The 25,214-nt window shown below is 55.8% G+C and overlaps 1 protein-coding gene across 7 annotated transcripts in view; it reads left to right on the plus strand.

Moving 5' to 3' along the window:
- Positions 1–454: 454 nt before the first annotated feature.
- SLC2A9 (solute carrier family 2 member 9) overlaps positions 455–25,214 on the plus strand; it is a 64,696-nt gene continuing 39,936 nt past the window's right edge. Inside the window, exons 1-4 of one of the 7 annotated variants that reach the window (XM_070399406.1) lie at positions 455–942; positions 13,481–13,567; positions 17,004–17,105; positions 20,660–20,761. In XM_070399406.1, coding sequence (XP_070255507.1) covers positions 20,699–20,761 — 63 coding nt within the window. In that variant the 5' untranslated portion in view covers positions 455–942; positions 13,481–13,567; positions 17,004–17,105; positions 20,660–20,698. Of the gene's footprint in view, positions 943–13,466; positions 13,568–14,740; positions 14,774–16,676; positions 17,106–20,659; positions 20,762–23,401; positions 23,545–25,214 lie in introns of those variants that run through there. The other 6 variants (XM_070399390.1, XM_070399426.1, XM_070399399.1 and 3 more) reach the window with 6 other exon arrangements.

A 25,214-nucleotide genomic window follows, 5' to 3' on the forward strand; every position in this document is an offset into this window, starting at 1 on the left:
TGGCCCAGATAGAGAAACGACTGACGAACTTTCCCTGATCTGGAAGGGATTTCTCAGCAGCCTTTGGACTCAGAGCCACTCTGCCCTGGGTCTTAGGCCTGCTGGCCCGCCCTGCAGATTTGGGACTTGTAATCTCCATGTATTGCATGAGCCAATTCCTTAAAATAAATTTCTTTTTATACACACACGCATCCTGTTCGTTCTGGTTTTCTGGAGAACCCTGACTCATACAGGGCCACGAGCAAAACTGGCCTCTTGTTGAACGTGGCCATACATAAACATCCAGCTCACATTCTTCTATGGACAGCCACGCCTGGAGAAGGAGGGGCTAGAAGCACGGGGTTCCCGGGCCAGGGCAGAGCGCTACATGGCATTTGGTCTCACTGACACAGAAGCGCAGAGATGGAAATACCATCTCCTGAAGTTATTCCATAACCAGGGACAGGACTCCGTGGGATTAATACAGCGGCTCCTGCCTAGGGCGATTCGGCATCCTAGGTGGCAGTTGGCAATTATGGAGGCATGTGTGGTCTGGTCAGGGCACAATAGACGAACTCAGGAGACCTTGCCGCTGGCATCTAGTGGGTAGCAGCCAGGGATGCTCTAAACACCCTCTGAACGAAAGCACAGGCCAGCCCCTGTATCAGATACACCCGCCAAATGTGTAGCAGGTGCCAAGGTTGAGAAAGCCTGGGTTTGGATGGGGAAACACTTGCTAAGGAAATTAACTTAGGGAGGAGCGAGGAGCCTAAAAAGGCAGCAGGAGTCTGATAGACGGACTGGAAGAACAGGCTGGAGGAAAACATTGCCGAAAAGGCCAGGGAGCTCCGGGAAGTTCTTAAGAATCCAGCCGGTGAACGTCACAGTGCCACGTGTGGCTTAAACTGCGCTCCTCCCACGGGGAGTCCTGGCTCTTCGAGTCTTAGCGTGAGACCAAAGGTGGTGAGTAGCATCTTGTGTTTTTAATTTGGGGAGCAATCTGTTAAACTCATAGAGGGGGTGCTCTGTGGGGAAGCTAGGAGGGCAGAGGTCTGGTCCTCTCTCTGCTAACGATGGCCTTTGGTACCCTTGGTGGGGATGTGGGTGTGGGGAACTCTGGGGCAAACTCTCCCCAGCGAAGCAGAGTCATTACTTAAGCCCCGATCACTCTGCTTCTGGAGACAGGAGCGAGCGGAACGCACACTCCCAGGCCCCAAGGGGACAGGGCAGGTATGAGGGCGCTCCTGCAGGGCGGCCAGGCTGCGGAGGGTCTGGGTCTCCATCCTGGTGGAACGCTCCCTATGGGTCGGAATAAACAGATGTTTGTGAGGTCAAGTAACCTGGTCAAGGTCATTCTGCTTGTTCAGGGCGAGGCCGCAGGCCAGCTTCGGCTCTGCTGAACGCCTACGTCAGCGTGTCGTCCACTAGGCGCCCCCTCCGCCCGCCCCCCTTCATAATGAGAAGAGGGCGAGCGGGAGAGGACCCTTTCCATCACATTGACGAGCCTTCCGTTGCGTGTTCCTTCCTTCTTCCTTCGTAGAGAAGAGCAACAGGACAGGCAGGCGCTACTGAAAAAGGTTAGCGGGCGTGGGCCGCGGAGTCAGCTTGACCTTCTAGAATTCTGACTTTAGTGAAGGTCTTACCTGGTCCCCATGATGCGTGCTGCCCATAACAAAACTTCTTTTTTAAAAAATATATATTTTTATTGATTTCAGAGAGGAAAGGAGGGGGAAGGAGATAGAAACACCATCGATGAGAGAATCATGGATCGGCTGCCTCCTGCACGCTCCCTAGTGGGGATCGAGCTAGTGACCCAGGCATGTGCCCTTGACCTGGGATCCTTTGGTCCGCAGGCCGACGCTCTATCTATCCACTGAGCAAAACCGGCCAAGGCAACAAAACTTCTTAAAGGAAAAGAGCAGCTAACCTATGTGAAGCCACTGCCAGGCACCGGTCTGAGGGCTTCTCATGTCAGTGTTAGCAAACAGCCCTCAGGGCGGCCCTGTGAAGCAGGGAGGGTGTTTACGTCTCCACGCCCCAAAGGAAGGGTGAACAAGCCAGAGAGGGGAAGTGACTGGCCCAAGGTCACGCAGCTGGCAGCTGCGTCGGAGCCCAGGCCGTGTGCGTGTGGACCCACTGCCGGCCATGGGAGCTATAGGGGGCTTGGCCCGACTCCTGCTCTGCTCCCTGCTAACCACATTGTGGATGATCTTGGCCTCAGTTGTTTTCACTGTGAAAACATGGATAAAGATGGTGTTTCCTCCTGGTGTTGGGAGGTGTAACATCATCTCAGTAATCAAAGTTTCATCAACGCTGAATTGCTCACCTCCTCCCTTAGGGATCAATGCTAGGTGCCCAGACGCCCCTGGGGCGCTGTGTTTGGCACATGGTCAGGGTGACCCCAAGGAGGGGCTGTTGGCTGGAGATTCGGGGTGGGGGGTGGGGGTGACTGCATTGAAGAGGAAAGAGGAGGGCTAAGACCCCGGGCTCTGGCAGGGGGACAAGGTGAGCTCAGCCAGCTGACCAGGGGCCTGGAAGACCCAGCCAGGCGCCTTCACAGGTAGAGGAAAGGGGAGGGTCTGGGGGCTCGAATGGGGGAAGGAAAGACACAGGAGAGAACCCAGGCTTGGAACCAGACAGCTCTGAGTTCAAATCTCACCTCATCTCCGTCCTTGCAGCGTGACCTTGACACAGTCCTCACGCTGCCCTCTCTCAGACATGGGCTCTCCGTGTCTTTGTGGCTGAGGACCCGGTGAAAGGAGCTGGGTTTTATCTCTGTGGTCATTTTTTTAAAAAAATAATAAAGCCATATTTTTCTTAACTGACTTTTCTAAGACCAAAATAGGTTTCTCTAATGAACTGTTAAAAATAAGAATTGGAAGAGAATGACATCAGATGAGAGAGGCGAAGGCACACACTTTATTTCTTTGTTTCTCTGCGCTCGCCTGTCTCCAGCAGACAGCCAGGGCCGGCACGTGACGGGGAGCCTGCCACAGGCCTAGAAATAGAACCGCTGCTCTCTGGGGCCTGGGCACCTCCCCCCCAACCCCCCCCCCCCCCCCCCAGAGGCAGCCAGTCTTCCAGTTTTACACATGAACGTTCAAATGCGGGGGGGGGGGGAGGGGGGGGGGGCGGGCGGGGATGAAAAGCGGTGACCTGAAGATTTGCGGGAGAGAGGGTGGCCTGGGACGGGCGTCGCTAATGACAGGTGTCAGGCATTAGCCAGGTGGCTGAAGGGGGGCGGAGTGGACGTGCGTGGATTAGTGGGGACCGACTCCTGGTGGAGGCCCTGGCTCCGCTCCTGTTTGCAGGGTGAGTGTGCGCAATCAGTGACCTGCAGCCGCGTCTCTGAGCAGACCCTGGTGTAAGGGTCAAAGGTCGTCTCAACCTGGGGGGCCTCTCCTTCCCGCGCCCTCTGGCACTGCGCTCGCTCGCGGTGATGCGTTTCACTTCGCCAGCCCATGTTTTGGAAACATGGGTGAGGTGCTCGGCCCCCACGGCACGGCCGGAACTGTCCGTGTCTGGGTCCCCGTGAGAACCTGCCGGGTGCGGTCAGCCTGGCGTCACCCACGTCTCACTGAGCGCCTTTCCATGAGGCAGACGCCACGCCGGCTGCTGGGGGTACATCTGAGCGAGGCAGACAGCCCCTGCTCGGGAAGACAGCCGGCACCTGTCCACAGACAGGAGGCGGTAAGGAGTGGCAGGGACCAGGAAGGACAAAAACCAGGCGCGGATGGAAAGGGAGGACTGGACTGTGTCCTCCAAGCAGCGGGAAACCAAGAGCACTGCCTTTGCGGCCGAGCCTGCCTCAGCCATCGCCCGTGGATTTAACCATCTCTTTATCTGCTTCCTCAGCACTGTGTGTTCCCTGTAAAAAATTTATCACCAGGCCTTGAAGTTACCGCCGGGCCGGTCTCCCTGATTAGACTGTAACCTCTGTGATAAGGGACTGGTTCCTCTTTCTTGTATCATCTTCATTCACCCACTCGCTCAGCCCTGCGTCCACTCAGCTCACGTTTATGGGGTGCTTCCCGTGTGCCCGATACCGAGACGAGCCCCTGGACAAAGAGAGGGCACTCAGTACGTGCCTCCTTTTTTTCGATTGAGATATAATTAACATAGAACATTGGATCAGTTGTAGGTATACGACATACATGACTTGATGTATACTTAGGTACTGCGGAAGGACCACCGCGGTGAGTTCAGGTAGCACCCGTCACCGCACAGACACAAGGATTGCTTTCTGGTGAGAGCTTGGAAGAGAGGCTCCACGACACACAGTGTGTGCGTTAGGAGTTGCCTTCCCAGTATCACAGACGAGGAAACCCAGCCTCGGATGTCAGGAAACTTGTTCAGGCTCACCCAACCTGCAAGCAGTGGGCCAAACGTTGCCAGCTCTCCTTTCTCTATCGTAACTGTTATGCTGTAATTTTTTCCTTTATTACAAAAATTGTGAACGTGTAAAGGGCCGGGTTAATTGTGAGTCCTGGTTGAACAGCGACAGCTCACATCCATTCACGGCATTGTCCCCGTAGACCAAGCATGTCAAACTCAGAGGCTAACACGGACCACATAAACAAGGCACGCGGCCCACGGAGTTTGACATGCTTGCTGTCCGGTGGTTCTCAACCTTCTGGCCCTTTAAATACAGTTCCTCATGTTGTGACCCAACCATAAAATTATTTTCGTGGCTACTTCATCACTGTAATGTTGCTACTGTGATGAATCGTCATGTAAATATCTGATATGCAGGATGGTCCTAGGCGACCCCTGTGAAAGGGTCGTTTGACCGCCAAAGGGGTCGTGACCCACAGGTTGAGAACCGCTGCTGTAGACTGTCTGAGGCAGCCACGCAGCTGAGCCCTCCCCAGGATCCTTGAGTCCCTGCCGCAGCCCGTGAGCTGGGGTTTGCTGCTTTCATTCCCCTGTCACAGGTGCGGATGCCCAAGAGCAGAAAGATGCAGTAATGGCTCAGGGCCAAGAAGCCCAGAGCGAAGGGGCTGGGACACCTACCGCTGACCCAGGGCTGTGCTCCTGCCAGCTCACTGCCCCAGGAGGGCGGGCTGAGCATGGGCCCAGGGCCAAGGAGGACAGTGCGAGGGAGCGGCCGCAGCGTGGGAAGGAGGCCTTGAGCTGGTCTCGAGCTGAGTCACTGAGAGAGGTGGTGCATGGTACCTGAGGGCGCAAAGGCCAGGCATCTGGGTGCCACAGCAGAAAAAGCCCAGCCCAGTGGCAAGGATGCTGCTTGGCGTGCCACCTCCCTGCTGCCAGGCAGGGGACCTCGGAAATCACCTGCCAGCCGGGTTCTCCCGGGGGTGGGGCCCAGATAAAAACCAGATGATAACAGGTGGTGCCTGCATGATAAACAGCAGGCAAAGGGGCCTGTGCTGGACACTGAGGGTTTCAGCTTAGGCCTCATTTATAAAACAGGGTGCTCTCTCCGGGAGATTTCTGGGTAGGTCTGGGCGGTTTCTTGGGAAAGGCAAGGCTCTGGCTGAGTTTTGAGGGAAGAGAATGTCGGAGCCGCAGAACAGAGAGAGGAGGAACGCAGTCCCAGTGCAGGGTTGGGGTGGGGGTGGGGTCTCGGGAGGTGGGTGCGGGACAGCAGGGCTGGGGATAGGTGGGCAGACGAGACCCAACCTCCAGCTTCCCGTGCAAGACAAACAATCTTCGCTCTCGGCAGTAATGTCACCCAGGATAACAGACTCAGTCAGTTATCACGAGCCCCAGAGAGCAGAACTTCTGCTTTCACAGGGCACAGGACAAAAAGAGGAAATGGAGTGAGACTTTCAGAGGCTCTTTGGCCCCTGGAGAGGATGGAGAGAGGCCTATGGGGTCCCTCGAAGTGCCTGACTCTGCACCCATCTAATTCCATTGTAGCGCTCCGCCTGCAGAGAGGGGTTCAGGTTGTTCTTCCCAAAAGGAAACGGTGGTTTGGCATGGTGCCAAGGAGGCCTTCCAGAACGATCTTTTTAAAATCTGCCACCTCCCCATCTCTGCCACCAACGCAGCGTCCGGGCCCCGTTCTCCCGTTTTCCCACAGCACCTGTCACGGTCCATCGCCCTGTGTCACTCATGCATGTGCTTGGTGTATGGTCTGTCTCCCTCCCTAGAATGTAAGCTCCATGAGGGCGGGAATTTCTGGCTGGGAGTCATCACTCTCCACCCCAGTGCCTAGGACAGTGCCTGGGCGGCAGGCCCAGTCAGTGTGTGTGGAGTGAATGAAGGAACAGGTTCCATGTGGTTACAGCTCTCTGTGTGTCTGTCTCCCTCCTATGACTGTGAGCTCCTTCCAGGAGGGACTTGATCTGTTTCATGTCTGTATCTCCAGCAACTAACCAGCAGCCTCGCCTGACTCTTAGTAAGTCCTCAGAAAGCCTTTTTAAATAATCTATAATAATAAAAGCATAATATCCTAATTAGACCGGACGTCCTTCCAGACAACCTTCCAGACGAAGCCTGGTCTGCGAGGGAAGCCCAGGTCCCAGGTACCATAGGGAAGCCGGTGCTGGCAGTCAGGGGAAGGAAGGCCTACTCTTGCACGAATTTCGTGCATCGGGACTCTAGTAAATGAATAAGAGAATGAGTGGATGGGTGGGTGGATGGATGGATGGGTGAATGCATGGAAGGATAGATGGATGGAAGGAAGGATGGATGGTTGGATGGATGGACAGATGGAGGGGTGGATGGATGGAAGTATGGAAGGATGGATGGATGGATGGGTGGATGGATGGATGGATGGATGGAAGGAAGGATGGACAGGTATTTCTTTTCTAGAGGAGAGTTTGCTTGGCGAAATGCAGCAAATAGGTGTCCATGTGTGGCCTAGCCTGTGGCTGCTCCTCAGGTTGGAAGGTTTAGAGTCCCACGAGCTCATTTGGGGCTGGAGGAGTTGAACAAGGTGGTTGAGTCCAGCTAGCCAGGGCAAAACAGTAAGGTCAGTGGGGGTGTCAGTCTTGACTCTGCCCCTCCCTTGCTCTGCCTCTTTGCCCCTCACCAACCTGGAGAGAGAACTCACCTTCCCTGGCCTGCCCTCCTCACACTGTGGCACAGAGGGCATCCCCTGCTGGCTCCCCTGTCCCCTCCCCAGCAGCTGCTCCTCAGGAAACAGAAGGAAAGAGGCCCAGTGCCCAGAGCACTTGTATTTGCTGTTTTGTTTTTCCTCCCTGTCCCCTTGCCCTGGCCCAAGCTTTGTCAGACCCAGAAAAGTAACTGCCCACCTTGGAAGGCTAAGGTGCTGTGGGTGTCCCCACTTAGAAGAGTTGTCACAGGGCCACGGAAATGACAGCTGGCTGAGCGAGGGGTCCTGGGAGCAGGTGCTGGGTCAGTGCTCCCGGTAACAAGGAAGGTCCCCTCAGCATTCCCCGTCCTTGGTGCAGGGTGTGAGGCAGGGACTCTCCCTGAGCAGGGAAACAGTCTTTGCTGCCTTAGGGCAGAGCATCAGCCTGAACTCTGTATGCACAACCTCAGCTGGGAAGGTGGGCCAGCAGCTGGGGCTCCCAGGTCAAGTGGATCTCAGAGAGTTCATCCATCTGGCAGGGAGGAGGGTCCTTCATCTTGACCCTCAAGGTAAGAGCCAGTATAGGCCACAGACTCAGAACTCTGTGGAGCACACAACCCAAAGGGACCCATGATTCTGTCCATTTACTTTTTCTATTTATGTTTCATGACCGTGTAGGTGTAGGTGTGGGTAATGATGGTGATGGTGATGGTGGTGGTGATGGTGATAGTGGTGATGATGGTGATGGTGGTGGTGATAGTGGTGGTGATGGTGATGGTGGTGCTATGAGGGGCAGGGGCAGAGGCAGGGAGAAGAGGCAAGAGGCCACGGTAGTAGTTCAGACTCGGGTGGAAGAGATGCTTTTGATGAAAAGTGGTCAGATTCTGGATGGATCTCAGAGTTAAGTTGGGGTGTGGAGAGTGCAAAGAATGGCGATGTCATTTACCTGGAAGGTAAAGATGTAGAGGAGCAGGTTTGGAGGGGAGCAGGGGAGTCAGCATACAGATGGGATGGGAGACCCTGTGCAGTGAGTGCAGAGAGAAGAGGGAGCGGGGGCGGGGGCGGGGGTGGGGTGGGGAGGAAGAGGAGAAAGTAAGGGAAGAAGGGGAGAGGAGGAGGCCCCACAGAAGTACATGGAAGGAGGCCAGTGAAAAGGGAGAGAACCGGGCAGGAGCTCAGTGAAGTCGCTCCCATTAGCCTGTGCAAGTCTAAGGAAGATGCCAGCTGGCCAGCATCCAGTCCACAGCCTTTTCTTCGACATCCAAACCACGTACCGAGTCTCCCCAGGAATCCCAAGGTCATCAAGGCCCGTACAGGGCGGCCAAAGCCTCCCACAGGATTGTTAGTCAACTCTGGTCTAGCCAAACAAGAAACAGGGAGGAGCGCTGAAGGAGCAGCTAAGTATAAATATTTATCCTGGACACGCTCAATTTCATGAATGATTGACTTACCGGTGTTAAAAATAGGTCCCGTTCACGAGTCTCTGCCAGGTGTTGGTGTTATGTCCACACGTTATCATTCCTCCTCCCGCAGGGACATATTGTCATGCTTGTGACACGGGTAAGGAAGCTGAGGGCAACGGAGTTACCCAAGGTCACACACTGGTCGGTGGCAGTCAGGGATGGAAGCTGAGTCACATTGGGGCCAAAGCCAAGTCCGTCCCGCTAAACCACACTGATGCCCGGGAGGAGGGTCTGAATCGCGGCCGAGGGGTCTGACTCTAGGAAAGCCACGGAGGCCTTAAGCAGGGTGGCTCACCTGGCCTGGTTTTTGCTGTAGGAAGTCACTGGAGATGCCGCTGGATGGAACCGCCGGGGGGGCGGGGGGTGAGCAGGGACAGCTGTCGGGAGGCCATGGCAGGCAGTCTCCCAGGTGACAGAGGATGTCATCTGCCCCGGATAGAACTGAGAACAGAAGCGACGAGAGTTTTGATGATTTGGACAGGCACTAGGAGGGAGTCTGGAGGAAGGAAAGCATCTTTGATACTTGGGGGGCTGGAGGGGCTGGAACATGGACATCGGAAGTGTAGTTTAGGACCTGCTATGTTCAAGACGCTGCTTAGCCACATGGGGGCACTGACTGGAGGGTGGACATATGCATCTGGACCTGGAGGAGACGTCTGAGCCAGAGGAACAGAATTGGGGGTCAGCAGCATATCATTGGTTTTAAGGCTACTACCCGTCTGGATGAGTCACTTATGGAAAGAGTGTGGGTAGAACAGAAGGGGGGGCTTTGGGCTGTGTCCTGGGACCCTCCACCACGAGGTCTGGTAGGCGAGGGGAGCAGCTGAATGGACTAAGAAGGGGTGGCCAGGGAGGCGGAGGGAAGACCGGGCCAGTGTAGTGGCTGCAAAGGACGTTCCTAGGAGGACCCAGCGGAAGAGGAGTGGTCAGCTTCATCCAAGGCGCAGGGAGGTGATAGGACTTGACTACTGACCATGGAGCCTGGGTGTCCTCAGAAACGCAGCGTGAGCGGTGTGGTGGGTCAAACCCCCTCTGGGCGGCAGCTGAGGAGAGAGCGGAGACAGTGGGTTCTCTTTGGGAGATTCTGCTGCAGCAGAGAGCATGGGAAGCAGGTGACCACAGGAGGCCTGGGGCCAGCAGAAGTGTTGTTGTTTTTGAAATGAGGTGAAACTCCCTTACTATCAAACTAACCATTGTATTTGATTTGTTAATTAACCATTTTATTTTTTAAAATATATTTTTATTGATGTCAGAGAGGAAGAGAGAGGGAAAGAGAGATAGAAACATCAATGATGAGAGAGAATCATTGATTGGGTGCCTCCTGCACGCCCCCCTCTACTGGGGATCAAGCCTACAACCCAGAATTGAACCTTTGACCTCCTGGTTCATAGGTTGACGCTCCACCACCAAGCCATGCTAATGAACCATTTTAAAGTGAACAGTTCAGTGGCACCGAGCGCTTTCACAGTGCCGTGCAGCCACACCTGTCTAGTTCCCCAACATTTTCACCATCCCCCAAAGCCAACCCCTCCCCCATTAAATAGTTGCTCCCCTTCACACCCACCCCCAGCCCCTGGCCACCACTCAGCTGCTTCCTGCCTCTGTCGTTTCACCTGAGCACTGCATTGACAGGGAATGATGAAACAGGTGACCTTCTGTGTCAGGCTCCTTTCTCTTAGCACAATGGTCTCAAGGTCCTTCGATGTATCAGATCGTCATTCCTTTGTGTGGATAAACCACAACCGCTCATCCTCTCCTTAGCCAACGGGCATCTGGCCTGTCCCCGCCTCTTGGCTTCTGTGAACAAAGCTGCTGTGAGCATTCGTGCACACGTGTTTGTCTTGAACACCTGTCAGCAGGTCTGGGTGTGCACCTGGGATTGGAGTCCCTGGACCACGTGGGGATCCTGTGTCTAATTGTTCAGACACCACCCAGCTCCTTTCCACAGCAGCTAACCCAGTTACATCCCCACCAGCAACGTCCGAGGGCTCCCATTTCTCCACATCCTCACCTTTTTGGTTAGTTTGTTTTTATTGGTGATATTAAGACATTTGTGTTCCTAGCCTGGAACAGAGATGGAGAAATGGAGGCTGCTGCAGAGAAATAGGACAGTTGCTGGAGAGAAATTCTAGAGAAGGTGAGAAGGATGAGCCCACGAAACCCAGGAGTGGGGGGCCTCCAAAGTGGGCAGTCTGGATGCTGGGCTGCCAAGAGCAAAAGAGAGATTCTCTGAACTCTAGGCCCTGAGGCTCCTGGTGGGCGTGTCCTCTGGGAGGAGCTCTCCCACAGTGATCCCGGTCGGGCCAGCAGAGTGGGTGGTCTTATTTTTTTTAAAATATATTTTTATTGATTTCAGAGAGGAAGGAAGAGGGAAAGAGAGATAGAAATATCAATGATGAGAGATAATCATTGATCACTTGCCTCCTGCACACCCTCTACCCAGTGGAGCCAGCAGCCTGGGCATGTGCCTGACTGGGAATTGAACCTGTGACCCCTTGGCTCATGGGTCGACCCTCAGCCACTGAGCCACATCGGCTGGGCATGAAACCTCAGTTTTCATTCACAAGCCGTGCTGCTTCGGGCAAGTGGGCTGACTTCCAGAACCCAGGTGTGCTCAGCCATAGCGTGGAAATGAAACATCAGGATCTGCCTTTTGGAGTAAGTAAGGCTACTTATAACCAGCACCTGGCAGACAGCAGGTGCTTATTGAACGGAGACCCCTTACCTTGGCTCATTCTTCTGCCCAGACTCTGAATTACCCAATAGAAGTAACAGGTGTACCCTTCTCAGTATCTAGCAGTACGATGGCCACATAGTAGGTGCTCCGTAAATATTGGAAAAAGAATAAAGATCCAAGAATAAAAATAATGATCAAAAAAGAGATTTCCCGCCCTAACCGGTTTGGCTCAGCGGGAAGAGCACCAATCAGCCTGCGGACTGAAGGGTCCCGGGTTCGATTCCAGTCAAGGGCACGTACCTCAGTTTCAGGCTCCTCCCCGGCCCGGGCCCTGGTCAGGGCCGTGCAGGAAGCAACCAATCAATGTGTTCCTCTCACATCAATATTTCTCTCTTTCCCTCTCTCTTCCACTCTTTCCAAAAAAATCAATGGAAAAAAATATCCTGGAGTGAGAATTTTTTTAAAAAGGGGATTTCTCAATAATAATAGCAACAGTGAATATCTACTCGGTGCTTGCGACAGGACAGGCATTGCCACAGGCAGCATCTCATTCAATCTGCACATGACCTTGAGACGAGTCCTCCCCTACTTCATAGAGCGCACGTGTCTGGTGTGAGGTGGCTGGGGAGTGGAGGGCCAGCGCTGGGGTCGGACATGGGACCCCAGGCTCCTCGTCACCCTCTGACACTGTCTATCCGGATGCTGCAGAACCAGCGGCTGAACAACCCTGGCGTCAGAGAGCGATTTACTGCGCCTGAAAATGCCACCAAGTTCAAGTTTGTGCCGCTCGCCGAACCACGGCCAGTAAGGCACGTGACAGGCGTGGGGGAGGAAATTCGGAAAGCCAGCGAACTGCGAGGATGGTGGATGAGCCTCCCAAAGAACCACTAATGAAAGCGCAGAATTCGGGCTTTCATTATGTCAAGGGGAGGGGACGCGGGAGGGACTGAGGTCAGGAGGGGACCAAGGATCTCAGGCATCGAGGAGCCAGCAAGGGCCAGGAGGCGAACTTTGTTCTCGGGCAACAGATTCCAGTTGCTGTGGATTTGGTCTCCGTGTTCCTATAAACCTTGGACAAACACTCGCTATTTTGGTACACACTTCCTTATCGCCCCAGGGGAGGCGATTCCGAGCAAGGAGCTGCGTTTTGTTTTGTTCTGTTTTTGTTTTGTTTTTTTTGTGAAACATAAGCAGACTTCCTCCAATGCTTATTATTGTCTGCGTTCAAGGATAAGCAGCTAAGCAGAAGCAAGTGCCCTAAAGGCTATGGAAACAAGGCAGGCCGAGCAAGGTGAGGTCGGAGAGGCCTGGCCGTTCACCGGCATAGGGAGACAGAGAGAGCGAGGCTGGGCGGCTGCGTGGGCACAGGAGGGTGGGCACCAGCCGGGCATGTGGGAGGCTTGAGAAGATTGGAGAGCAAGGCCCTTCCTTGCCCAGGGCACCTCCGTCTGGGTGCGTCTGCATTGCCTCCAGCACAGCTGACATCCCCGGGCACACGAATGCCACCTCGCTGGTGTGCAGCTTGTCAGCCCTCCGAGGCGGGTTGATAAGGGCATCGCGGGCAGATGTCTCCCAGGGCCCAGGTGGCTTCTCTCGGTTCACCAGGCCCACCCCTTGGTCAACATGAAGGCGCTGGGACACGAGATTAGGCAGGGAAAGGCTGTCCAGAGGCTCTCAGTCGATGCCCGGGGGATCGGATGGCCTTTTCCATGTTCCCCACACAGCCCTGTCTCCCAGCATCCCTCTCCCGTGCTGGGGGGACTTCCGGCACCCATCTCTCTGTGCCCCACTTCCCACACCCCCACCTCCCTCTGGGCAGGTGCCTTGGCTGAGCCTGGACTGGCACCGGCTGCACAGGCGCACTCTTGGGTCCCTTCCACCGTGTCTGCCCCTCCAGCCCTCTGTCCCACAGGGTCCTGAAGGCTTAGCTCGTGCACATCACTTTCGACAGGAGTGATGGCGCTCGTGTTCTCTCCACGGCTGACCATCCTCCTGCATCCACAGAGGAGACGTTAACCCCTCCTGGTCCTTTGGGTTGAGGGCTTGACCAGCCTGCATTCATTTGTGTCCTGCATGTCATCTCACCTGACCCTCCCCACAGCCCGGCATGTTGGTCCTACGCCGGTCACAGCTTCACATCAGCGAGAAGGGACCCAGCACCCGGGAAGGTCAACCCGTTAGCCAGCAGGGGCTTAAGCAGCCAGGACACCTCTGCCGTCAGCTCCGGGTCCAGAACTGGCTGACCCGAACCTGCGCATGTGTGTTAATCATTTATCGCTCGTCAAGATAGGCCTCGTGGCCTGTTTACAGCAACAGGAGCGCTGGATGCCATGTAATCATTAACGCTGTTGTCTTTCACAGTTTCCCAGGTTTATATCTGATTTCACCGGGAGCCGGTCTATCTGTTTGCTCTTTAGACTGGGACAGGCCAGCGAAGCTCGGGGACAGGTAAGCTACGCTCCCTCGCAGTCCTGGATCGGCTCGGGGGATGGTTTCAGAGGGGACTGGGACCCCTACGAACAGTGAAAGGAGGGGCTTGAAAACCGAGGGACTTGGAAATCAATGTGGTGAAGACGGAGTTGAGGAAAGCACGTGAAGTGCCTAGCGTGGTGTCCGGCAGATGCGAATGTAACAATGACATTGGCCATGAGCAATACCGGCTATTCTTCCCACGGCTGGTGGCCCAGGCTGTAACCTCCTGCCACCCACCCTCTCCCTGCCCCTTCCTTCCTTCCCCTTCTCTCTCTCTCTCTCTCTCTCTCTCTCTCTCCTGCTCCGTTTTCCACATTCCTTTCCGTTAGCTCGTCTTGGGATTAGCTATAGCTCCATGCCAAATCAGCAGAGAATTAATCCTGAAAATGAAGAGTCAAGCCCCAGCAAGTGTTACTCAGACCGAGCGCTCGGGGGCCAGGGTATGTACGGTGTTTCCTGTTCAGGGATGTTCGCCCGCAGCTTTGGAACCTGGGCTTTGCTCAGGGCAGCGGCGCCCGGCCCTGCAGGGAAGTGGCCACCACTGGCATGTGCCAGGTTTGGGAGAACAAGGCCCGCCGATGTCGCAACCTTCTGCGGGGTACTGACGCCTCAGGGCCCGTTCCCTGCCTTGGTCCTTTTACACAACACAAGCTAGTACGTGAGGGTCTGACATCAAGCTATCGGGATTCAGATCCGAGCTCTGTGACAGGTTGGTGGGTACAGACACTTCGAGGCTCACTTGCTTTCTTTTTTCTTTTCTTTTTTTTTTTGAAATGTTTTGATTGATTTCCAGAGAGAGGGGAATGGAGAGGGAGATAGAAATAATGGCTGCCTCCTGCATGCCCTGCCCTGGGGATCGAGCCCACAACTGGGGCATGTGTCTGTACTGGGAATCGAACCAGTGACCTCCTGGTGCACAGGTTAATGCTCAATCCCTGAGCCCCACCAGCTGGGCTCACTCGCTTTATTTCGAACAGGCCAGGCCACGTGTCAGACACACATGGTGCCCATGAGGGCTTCATTATTGGGAGAAGCGGCAATAGGAGTAGCGGAGGTAGTTTCATAAGTATTTAACCCCTGGGCGGCGCCCGTCAGATCGCCGAGAGCAAGGTCTGCTCTATGGAGCTGCTGGATCGTGGTGGCAGGCGGGCACCCAGGGGCCCGGGCCGTGGGTACACAGCGGTGAGTACGCCAGCCCTGTGCCTTCAGAGCGGGCCCGGCCACACCGCCAGGCTCTGGCGTAGGATTGGAGCTGAAAAGCAGCCATGTTGGCATTGTTACTGTGGATCAAAAGGACAGGAAGCTCGCGTTTTCAGAACCTTGTTCCCGAGCTTGTATTTACTTTGTTAGGCTATGTTACTTATTTATTATTCTGTTGAAACCTTAGAGCAGTGGTTCTCAACCTTGGCTGCACATTAGAATCACCTGGGAATCTTTTTAAAATCCTGATTTCTGGGCCTCATCCTCCGGAAATTCTGTTTCTTTGTTACTAATGTTGTGGCCCCACCCCATAACAAAGAAACAGAATTTCCGGAGGATGAGGCCCAGAAATCAGGATTTTAAAAAGATTCCCAGGTGATTCTAATGTGCAGCCAAGGTTGAGAACCGCTGCCTTAGAGCAGCGGTTCTCAACCTGTGGATCTCGACCCCTTTGGTGGTCGAACGACCCTTTCACAGGGGTCGCCTAAGACCATCCTGCATATCAGATATTTACATGACGATTCATCACAGTAGCAGCATTACAGTGATGAAGTAGCAGCAAAAATAATTTTATGGTTGGGTCACAACATGAGGAACTGTATTGAAAGGGCCAGAAGGTTGAGAACCACTCCCCTAGAGAAACAGGTCCAGAGAGGTTAAGTAACTTCCTCCAAGTCACACAGTGAGTGAGCAGTAGGCCCAGGATTTGAAGCCCCGGCTCTATGCTGCCTGGGGCACAAGCTCTCTGCGCCTGGTCATGCTCAGCTCTCTGAGGGTCGCTATAGGGGGTCTCAGACCCCTGCTGCCCACGGCTCCCCTGGGCAGCGGGTCCTCACTGATTTCGAAAACCCCGTCCCTTCCCCGCTGGCCTGGGAATAGATGGGAAGCGGCGGGACCCCGAAGGAAGCACCACCCACCGCCCACACACCTTCCCGGTGCCCGGCTCGTTCCCGTGTTTTCTGGGAAGAACGCAAGCCTCTCCCCACGGGGCCGGGGCACACCTCCCATCTCGGGCTCCGTTCTGTGGGTTCTTTATGTCGTTTGGATACTATAATCTCCTCCTTTCTAACAGCCCCCCCTCCCCCCCCCCCCCGCCATCCCTGTCTCCTCCAGCTCGGCCTCCTGAGCCATTTCCCAACCCCACCTGCTCCTTCCAGGTTGGGGCTCTGTAGGGCCCCTCTCTTTCTCCGCTCTCCCTGGCGACCTGACCCATCCTCCCACACTGTCCACTACCCCGGATTCCTCCCAGCACCACTCTTACTCCTGCTGCCCGAGCGCTGCTTGCACCTGGTGCCTCACAAATACTCAGCCTCGGCCACATCTGTCACTGCCCGGCCTCCAGCCCAGTGAGCGATCGCTGTCAGTAATTAGACAGCGAGGACTGGCTGGGCGTCCCTCCAGGCCTGTTTTCTAAACGATGCCTCACCTAATGGGAGAGAATGATGACTACCTTGATCGGTTGATAAAGAAACAGACCTCAGACTCCTGCAGGGCCACGGCGTGGCATGACTCCAGGGGGACATTTAGTGTCACCTGTGCGAATGGCACTCCCTGGAGCTCCTCGGAGACAGCTGTTCATTCCCATGAGCTGGATGGGAATGCAGGCCTAGAGGCGGGCGGGGCGGGGCGGGCCATGGATGCCCTCGTTCTGGCTCCTTTGCCCAGGCCATCCATCTGACCCCAGTCTGAGTTCTCCCTTCCCCTCTCTGGCACCCCACCCATTCTGTTTCCCAAGCGCCTCTGGGGCCAGGCACTGTGTCAGGCTCTGTGGACAGAGAGGTAATCAGCTGTGATCCAGTGTGAGGAGTATATCGGTCAGGGTGGCCCAGGGAGCAAGGTCTATGTGTCTGTATGTTAGATATAGTGATGTGTATAGACAGAGATAGAAGGAGAGAGAGAGAGAGAGAGAGAGGCATTTTAAGGAATTGGCTCGCTTAATTGTGGGTGCTGGCAAGCCCCAAGCCGATTCGCAAGCCAGCATAGAAATTCCAAGATGCTGATGCTGCCGTTTTCACGTGGGAACCACAGACAGAATTTCTATGTTGTTGTCTCAAGGCCAAATTCCTTCCTCTTCAGTGCACCTCTGTGTTTTCACCTGGGGCCTCCAGGCGACAGGAGGAGGCGCCCACAGTATCACGGAGGGTCACCCGGTTTACTTAAAGTGAACATCCTCATTTCTAAAAACCCCAGCAACAGCTTGCCTGCTCTCCAGGTGCCCAACCACAGGCACAGCCTGGCCGAGGTGACCCCTCCAGAGAACCACCAGGACCAGGACGCGTCCCAGGCACTGGGGACACAGGAGAGCAGTCAGCAGGTCAGCCCAGCTCTGGGGGCTCATGGGACAGGCTAGGGGAGGCCGGGAGGAAGCAACTCAGATGCGCCAGAGGGGCAGGGCAGAGTGAAGCCGGGAGTCATGCAGGTGAGACGGGGAAGGAGGACAGGACTCCGGCCACGGGGCAGCTGGAGAAGCACCGAGGGGGCAAGGAGGGCGGTCCAGCGAGCTGAGTGTCCCTGGGGGGTGCTGAGCTGGGTGTCCCTGGGTGTCCCTGGGGGGTGCTGAGCTGAGTGTCCCTGGGGGGTGCTGAGCTGAGTGTCCCTGGGGGGGTGCTGAGCTGGGTGTCCCTGGGGGGTGCTGAGCTGGGTGTCCCTGGGGGGGTGCTGAGCTGAGTGTCCCTGGGGGGGTTGCTGAGCTGAGTGTCCCTGGGTGTCCCTGGGGGGTGCTGAGCTGAGAGTCCCTGGGGGGTGCTGAGCTGGGTACCCCTGGGGGGTGCTGAGCTGAGTGTCCCTGGGGGGTGCTGAGCTGAGTGTCCCTGGGGGGTGCTGAGCTGGGTACCCCTGGGGGGTGCTGAGCTGAGTGTCCCTGGGGGGTGCTGAGCTGACTGTCCCTGGGGGGGGGTGCTGAGCTGAGTGTCCCTGGGGGGTGCTGAGCTGAGTGTCCCTGGGGGGGGTGCTGAGCTGAGTGTCCCTGGGGGGGGGGTGCTGAGCTGAGTATCCCTGGGGGGTGCTGAGCTGGGTGTCCCTGGGGGGGTGCTGAGCTGAGTGGCCCGGGGGGGGGTGCTGAGCTGAGTGTCCCTGGGGGGTGCTGAGCTGACTGTCCCTGGGGGGGGGGGTGCTGAGCTGAGTGTCCCTGGGGGGTGCTGAGCTGAGTGTCCCTGGGGGGGGTGCTGAGCTGAGTATCCCTGGGGGGTGCTGAGCTGAGTGTCCCTGGGGGGGGGGTGCTGAGCTGAGTGTCCCTGGGGGGTGCTGAGCTGAGTGTCCCTGGGGGGGGGTGCTGAGCTGACTGTCCCTGGGGGGGGGGGTGCTGAGCTGAGTGTCCCTGGGGGGTGCTGAGCTGGGTACCCCTGGGGGGTGCTGAGCTGAGTGTCCCTGGGGGGTGCTGAGCTGAGTGTCCCTGGGGGGTGCTGAGCTGACTGTCCCTGGGGGGGGGTGCTGAGCTGAGTGTCCCTGGGGGGTGCTGAGCTGAGTGTCCCTGGGGGGGGGGTGCTGAGCTGAGTGTCCCTGGGGGGGGGTGCTGAGCTGAGTATCCCTGGGGGGTGCTGAGCTGGGTGTCCCTGGGGGGGTGCTGAGCTGAGTGGCCCGGGGGGGGGGTGCTGAGCTGAGTGTCCCTGGGGGGTGCTGAGCTGACTGTCCCTGGGGGGGGGGGTGCTGAGCTGAGTGTCCCTGGGGGGTGCTGAGCTGAGTGTCCCTGGGGGGGGGTGCTGAGCTGAGTATCCCTGGGGGGTGCTGAGCTGAGTGTCCCTGGGGGGGGGGTGCTGAGCTGAGTGTCCCTGGGGGGTGCTGAGCTGAGTGTCCCTGGGGGGGGGTGCTGAGCTGACTGTCCCTGGGGGGGGGGTGCTGAGCTGAGTGTCCCTGGGGGGTGCTGAGCTGAGTGTCCCTGGGGGGGGTGCTGAGCTGAGTGTCCCTGGGGGGGGGGGTGCTGAGCTGAGTGTCCCTGGGGGGTGCTGGCACGAAGCAGGTGGCGTTTCGCAGGGGAGGGCCTTGAAGGTCCTCGACAGCAGCTCCCCCAGCCACGTTCCCGCCAGGCCAGAGCTGACGCTGGGCCTCGGAGCTCCTGATTCTGTAAGAGCGGTATTCTTGCAGAATTTTACCTTTTCAATCCTTTTGGCTACTTGAGAATGTAAGGGCTTAATTCTTCAAAAAAAATTTTTAATTTAAAGAAAATGTAAAAACTCATTTTTCTAGTTGTAGAGGTGGGTGTTTTTGTTTTGTTTTTCCGCAGTGTAGAAAACTGGAAAACTGTAGAAAAACGAATACCTAAGAGCAGGGGTCCTCAAACTACGGCCCGCGGGCCACATGCAAATACAAATATTGTATTTGTTCCCGTTTTGTTTTTTTTACTTCAAAATAAGATATGTGCAGTATGCATAGGAATTTGTTCACAGTTTTTTTTTTAAACTATAGTCCGGCCCTCCAGAGGTCTGAGGGACAGTGAACTGGCCCCCGTTTAAAAAGTTTGAGGACCCCTGCCTAAGAGGATAATTGGCTAAACTATCACGGCCAAGTGGGAACAGCTGCTTCAAGGACGTTTATCTTCTGAGCACGTACAGCTGTGACCTGTCCTCTGCTGGTCTGTAGCCCAGGCAGGACCCCGCCTGGGACATGCTGCTCACACCTGTGTGCCTGTGAGCCATCTGCTTGCCGTGCACCGTCTGCACCCCCTTCCCAACAGTCTCTCCTAGCGTGTAAGCTCCATGCAGGCAGGGCAAGGGCTGCCTTCTCGAGACTGCATCCCCATCTCCTGGATGCTAGGGGCTTAGGAAATATTTGTTAAATAACTGAATGTATAAATATTTTGTTTAAAATTTAATTTGGCATTTAAAAATCGCCTGGGCATAGTTTAAGTACGTATGTTGTTTTAGGAGAGGCTATTCAGCCCGGCCAGTGTGGTTCAGTGGTTGAACATCAATGTATGAACCAGGAGGACACGGTTCGATTCCCGGTCAGGACACACGCCCAGTTGTGGGCTCCATCCCCAGTAGGGGGCGTGCAGGAGGCAGCTGATCCCTGTTTCTCTCTCATCATTGATGTTTCTATCTTTCTTTCTCCCTCTCCCTTCTCTGAAATCAATAAAATATATTTTTTTAAGAAGAATGGCTATTAGGAAGTACATCTATTTTTTAATGTTGACTAATGTACATTCTTTCATTGATCTTCCCCTTCTTGTCAAGTGAGAGTAATCCTGAGTATTTCCTTGGGACAGTAACGTTCTCTAATGTCAGGTTTAAAGTGCTCCGTGCATTTTTATCCTGGGGAGGTACCGTCATTTATTTAAACTTCCCTCTTCCATATCTTTTTCCTATTGTGAATGCCATTTTTTCTAACATGAAAAAAAAAATGTTTCAATGCCATTTCTGGCTGAAATCTTGGTGCACATTGTTTACTGTTTCAGGATGAGTTTCTACAAATGGAGTAGCTGGGCGGAAGGGCCTAAATATTTCCGGTCTCCAGAGCAGCTGCACCATTCCTTAGCTCTGTCGTGCCAGGGATGCAGGTGGCATTTGGGTAACTGTTTCCAGTTGAACAGGGGAGGGACCACTTCGTTTTAACTTCCCGGCTTTTATTTTCACATCTTGGGGACAGGAAGTCTAGTGTTCACAAGATGTGCCCAGGGTGAGAATGACCGTGTGGACGAGAATGTTCTGGGAGAGGCCTGTATTTAAAAGCCATCCAGCCAGCATTCCAGACACAGACGTAGTCAACCCAACCATCTCACAAATGGAGAAACTGAGGCCAGAGAGGAGCAGGGGGTGCCCAGGAGCAGGGGTCCCCCGTGCGGGTGTCTCCACCAGCGCTCCTCGCCGACTCCCCTGAGTTACCCATCACTGGCAGCAGGAGTCTAATGGCTGCTTCCTTTTTCTTCTTCCTCAGGAACAAAAAGAGCCCAGTCCCAAACCTGAGAAAGAAGCCATGAAGCTCAGTGACAAGGACCCGGCCGCTAACAAAGAAAGCGATTTGGAGGAAAAGAAATCGGTCAGTCCTGGCTCCCTTACCTCTTACCGGAGCGCCTGGGGACCCAGGGGCTGTCCCTCCTTGCCCCTCCCACCCCGGGGACATGCAGGCTACGGGGGCGGTCAGGCCAGGGGACAGAGGCTGCACACAGGGTGACGTGGGAGGTACAGTGAAGTGTATGTGGTGAGGCACGGGCCTCGGGTGGCTTGTACTGCGGTTGATAAAAATCCTATCTGCAGGTGACCTTCCGGATTTGGAGGGGGGAGGTATCTCCAGTCCAGAGGTCATTTCTCTAGATCAAGGGGACATTGACGTGGAGAGGGATGATGGCATCGTCCTTCAGGATACACTGTAACCGGCCCCCCACCCACCACAGGCCCAGGTCACCGCCCCCTCCTCCAGGAAGTCCTCAGCACTTAGAAAGCCTCTCTCTCCCTCCTCAGGACTCCCTGAGCCCTCTCTCCAAACCAGATGCAAAAACCAGGAGCCGGTCAGCACCCTCTCTGTGCTGGACCTTCACACACGGGGTTCTCTCATTCGCTTCTCCCGGTCACACTAGGGTGAAGGCATCACCACCCAGATTTCACAGGCGATGAAGCGAGGCTCAGCGAGGGCTGAGGCCACTTGTCCAAGGCTATATAGCCAGTTCAAGGTGGAGCCGGTCTCATACCTCCACCCGTGTGTGCCTGGTCTCCTGTGATGGGTGTGGGAGCTACCAGGACTCAGGAGAAAATGTCCACATTTATATGAAACCTTTACTTAGCAGGACAAAGATCAACACGCATATTGGCCAGACAGCCAGGGAAGTGTGAACTGGGCAGGCCGGACGCCATTATCCTCACCTCACAGGTGTGAAGGGGAGGGCCACTGCCCGGGCCATCCAGAGTCCTGCAATAGAGACTCCCTCCAGGTGGACACCATAGGCTTTTCTCAGGACTTGTATTGGGTTGAGTCACGGCTCCCCTGTGCAGGCACTGGTGTGAGATGCTTGCCTCCATCTGTAGGCCCCAGCCACAGCCAACTATTTCCCTTCCCCTAATACCCTGGGCCTTGGCTCAGTGCCCTCCCACACCACACCCTTCTTGGCCAGGTTTAGTGATCCAGGAGCCACCTCTTCCAGGAAGTCTTCCATGATTCAGCCCCAGGCTGGCTCAGTACTTCCTCTGTGTCTCCACGGGGAATTCTCAGCCATCGTATTACATGTTATAGCTGAGAGTGTCTATGTCAGCGTCCTGCTCTGGACCACAGCTCTGCCTAGATGGGGGAGAGGGCGTGTGGAGGGGGGCAGGGCAGGCTGCAAATCAATTCCAGAAGAGCTGCTTCTCCCCGAGTCCCCGAGTCTCCTTGCAGGTTTAATATGCAGAATGGCCATTGCACTGTTTCATATGCTCAGGGAATCGCTAGCCTGACGGCGGGGGCTGGCTTGTCTCTCTGGAATCCTGGTTCCCCACTGAGCGGCTGCTTCCCCATGTTGTGCGTCATGGGCTGGACGTTCGCACATGCGTGTGACACGGCACGCTCCCAGTGCGTCTGCAGGGCTCCACGTCTGATCTCAATATGCGCTTTCCATTTAGCCCAGTCTGCTGGCTTCTTGTCTGTGGGCTTGAGGCTGCCCTGGCCTCCGGGGTTCTTCGTCCCCCAAACACGCCTGTGGCCTCAGCATCTGCTCTGCCTCTGGGAGCACAGGGCCAAGGCGGCCTGTCCTGATCAGGGCTTAAAGGTGCTTCTCTGACTTGGGGCAGGTTGATCACAAGGCAAATTAACTCTCACCCCGTCCTCGTGGGCATGAGGGGTCTGGTCGCCGGAATGCCGCCCCTGAGCCCCTGAGGGGGCGGGCACGAGAGAGGCACCTCCGCAGCCCATGCTGAGTGAGCAGGGTGGGTAATGACCCCATGGCCAATTCTTTCCTTCCTGCAGGTCCAGAGCTGCAGGCAGCCATGCCCATCTGTGCATGGGCTTCGTGGTTTCTCTCCGAGCCCCTGAATAACTCTGCAGGACAGTCAGGGCAGGAGCGGTCTCCCCTTTGGCACTTGGAAACATGGTAGCTCAGAGAAGCAAAGCGACTTGCCTGAGGATGCACAGCAGCAAAGTGGCAATTGGCAGTGTGTTCCATACGTGCCAATCGCATTGAAAGAGGAAAAAAGGGGCTGGAGTTAGGCTTGGCTTCCCACCAGGCTTTTACTGCGAAGTCCATCCGTCCCAACCCTCAAGGCAGGGGTGGGGAACCTTTTTCCTGCCAAAGGCCACTTGGATATTTAAAACGGCATTCGCCGGCCAGGCCATACAAAAGTATCCACTTAGACATTAGCCTGCTCTATTTGCCAAACACTTCATTCGCCCACCCCTAACGCCTTGGCAGGGCCGGACCAAGTGATTTCTCGGGCCTCCGGGCGCCTGCGGGCGGACGTTCCCACCCCTGCCTGAGGGAGCCGCCCGGGCTTTATGCTGCTCTCTCCCTCCCTGCCCTGGCCTCCTTAAAAAGGAAAACCCACACCCAGGGGTAATCCTTGAGAAGACAGGTTTCCCTTGTTGCTCCAGTTGCGGTTCTGACTTGGGATCAGGGGAAAAAAATCACTGCCCATTTCCTGTTCAAACAAGAGAGAATTGCCACACTTCCGGCAGGGCCGCCCCTCCCATGGACTCTGCCTCCTGGCCATCGGAGATGCCCTGGGCACTGCGGCAAGCGGAGCATGGACTCCCGGGAGGAGCCCGGTTCAGCGCCCCTGACATGGGGCCCCAGCCCCCCGGGACTCCCCATGGGGGCCTGGCCGAGGAGCGGGAAGCCAGGTGGGAGGAGAAAGCAGGTAAACAAAGACGTGGGCCTCCATCCCCCCACGGAGGGCTCGGGTCACAGTGTGGGTGGCAGTGTGTGCCTGTTACTGCCTGCCCCGAGGCCACGGGGCTTGGCATCCCATCCCGGTGACTTTGGCCATCGGTGCTCCAGCCCTGTGGCCAGTGTCCTGCGGCCGACAGCACCTTCTGGAGGTATGACTGTGCTCATGTAAGGAGACCTGGCTGGGCGGTGGCCCTTTTTTCCTTCCCTGTCTCCACAGCAGGTACCCTCTGCCCCTGGGGCTGGTGGTGAGGGGTGGTGGGCAGAGGGGGACATCAGGGGCGGGGGCTCCAGGAGATGGCTCCCCCTGTCCTCCTCCCCCCTCTGATGGTTCGGACAAGCAGGAGTGGTGGTCGGGGGAGCCAGCACGGCCAGGGTGGGGGGTTAAGAGGCGTGGCATCTGAGCTGAGACCCAGAGGGTGAGTTTACAGACAGCGATGGAGAATGGTGTTCTGTCCACAGTGCGATTCTGTTCCGTCAATGAATCCCGTTAAGTTCAAGCTGCTCTTACTGCAGAAAAAGACAGTCGTCCCTGGGTATCCTCAGGGATTTGTTTAGGACTCCCTCCGACACCCACATCTGTGGATGCTCCAGTCCTTTATATGAAACTAGAGGCCCGGTGCATGAAATTCGTGCACTTGAGGGGTGGTCCCTCAGCCCGGGCTGCACCCTCTCGCACACAGTCCGGGAGCCCTCGGGGGATGTTCGACTGATGACTTTGGCCCTCTCCCTGTAAGCTGGCAGTTGAACATCCTTACCGCTGCCACCGCTACTGTACTCGCCAGCCATGAACCAGGCTTCTGGCTGAGTGGTGCTCCTGCTGTGGGAGCTCACTGACCACCAGGGGGCAGCTCCTGCATTGAGCGTCTGCCCCCTGGTGGTCAGTGCACATCATAGCGACCGGTCATTCCGCCGTTTGGTTGATTTGCATATTAGCCTTTTATTATATAGGATGGCGTAGTGTTTGCATATAACCTTCCCTCACCCTCCTGTATGCTTTAAATCATCTCCAGTTTACTTACCATACCTAATACAGTGTCCATGTGGTGTAAATAGTTGTTATACTGTGTTATTTAGGGAATAATGACAAGACTGAAAGGCCGTAGTGTTTAGTACAGACATAACCATCATTCAGGTGACTAGGACATACACATCAGCGGCACTGTAACTTTGGGGGGATGTTTCCAATCTGTGGTTGGTTGAGCCCACGGAGGTGGGACCCCGACTACAGAGGGCAGGCTATGTTCCATCCTCCGTCTCCCCCTCCATGCGATCACCTGCATCTTGTCTGCAGCAGGTTCAGTGCCTGGAAGCAGAGGGCAGGAAGCGAGATGTCCACCCTTAGAAAGTAAGGCCCCGCCCACTGTCCAGCCTCGGCTGCGGACACTCCTGGGCACCTGACATAGGACAGGTGAGGGCCTTACCTGCTTGGACTCCTTCCTTCCGCACGATATCCCGGGAGAGGGTTAAATATCAGCCCATTTCACAGCTGAGGACCCTGAGTCACAGGGCAGCTGTGTAACTGGGCTAAGGTTATGCGGTGGTAAGAGCTGGGAGTCAGATGAAGTAGAATCAGATATGAATGTAAAACCAGGAGGTGGGGCTTTCAGGGTGGAGCCGAGGGCAGTGGGTCCTAGACAG

The sequence above is a fragment of the Myotis yumanensis genome, unplaced genomic scaffold (genome assembly GCF_028538775.1).
Source record: "Myotis yumanensis isolate MYYU_CA2020_CCGP unplaced genomic scaffold, mMyoYum1.0.hap1 SCAF_1, whole genome shotgun sequence".
NCBI classification, from domain to species: domain Eukaryota; kingdom Metazoa; phylum Chordata; class Mammalia; order Chiroptera; family Vespertilionidae; genus Myotis; species Myotis yumanensis.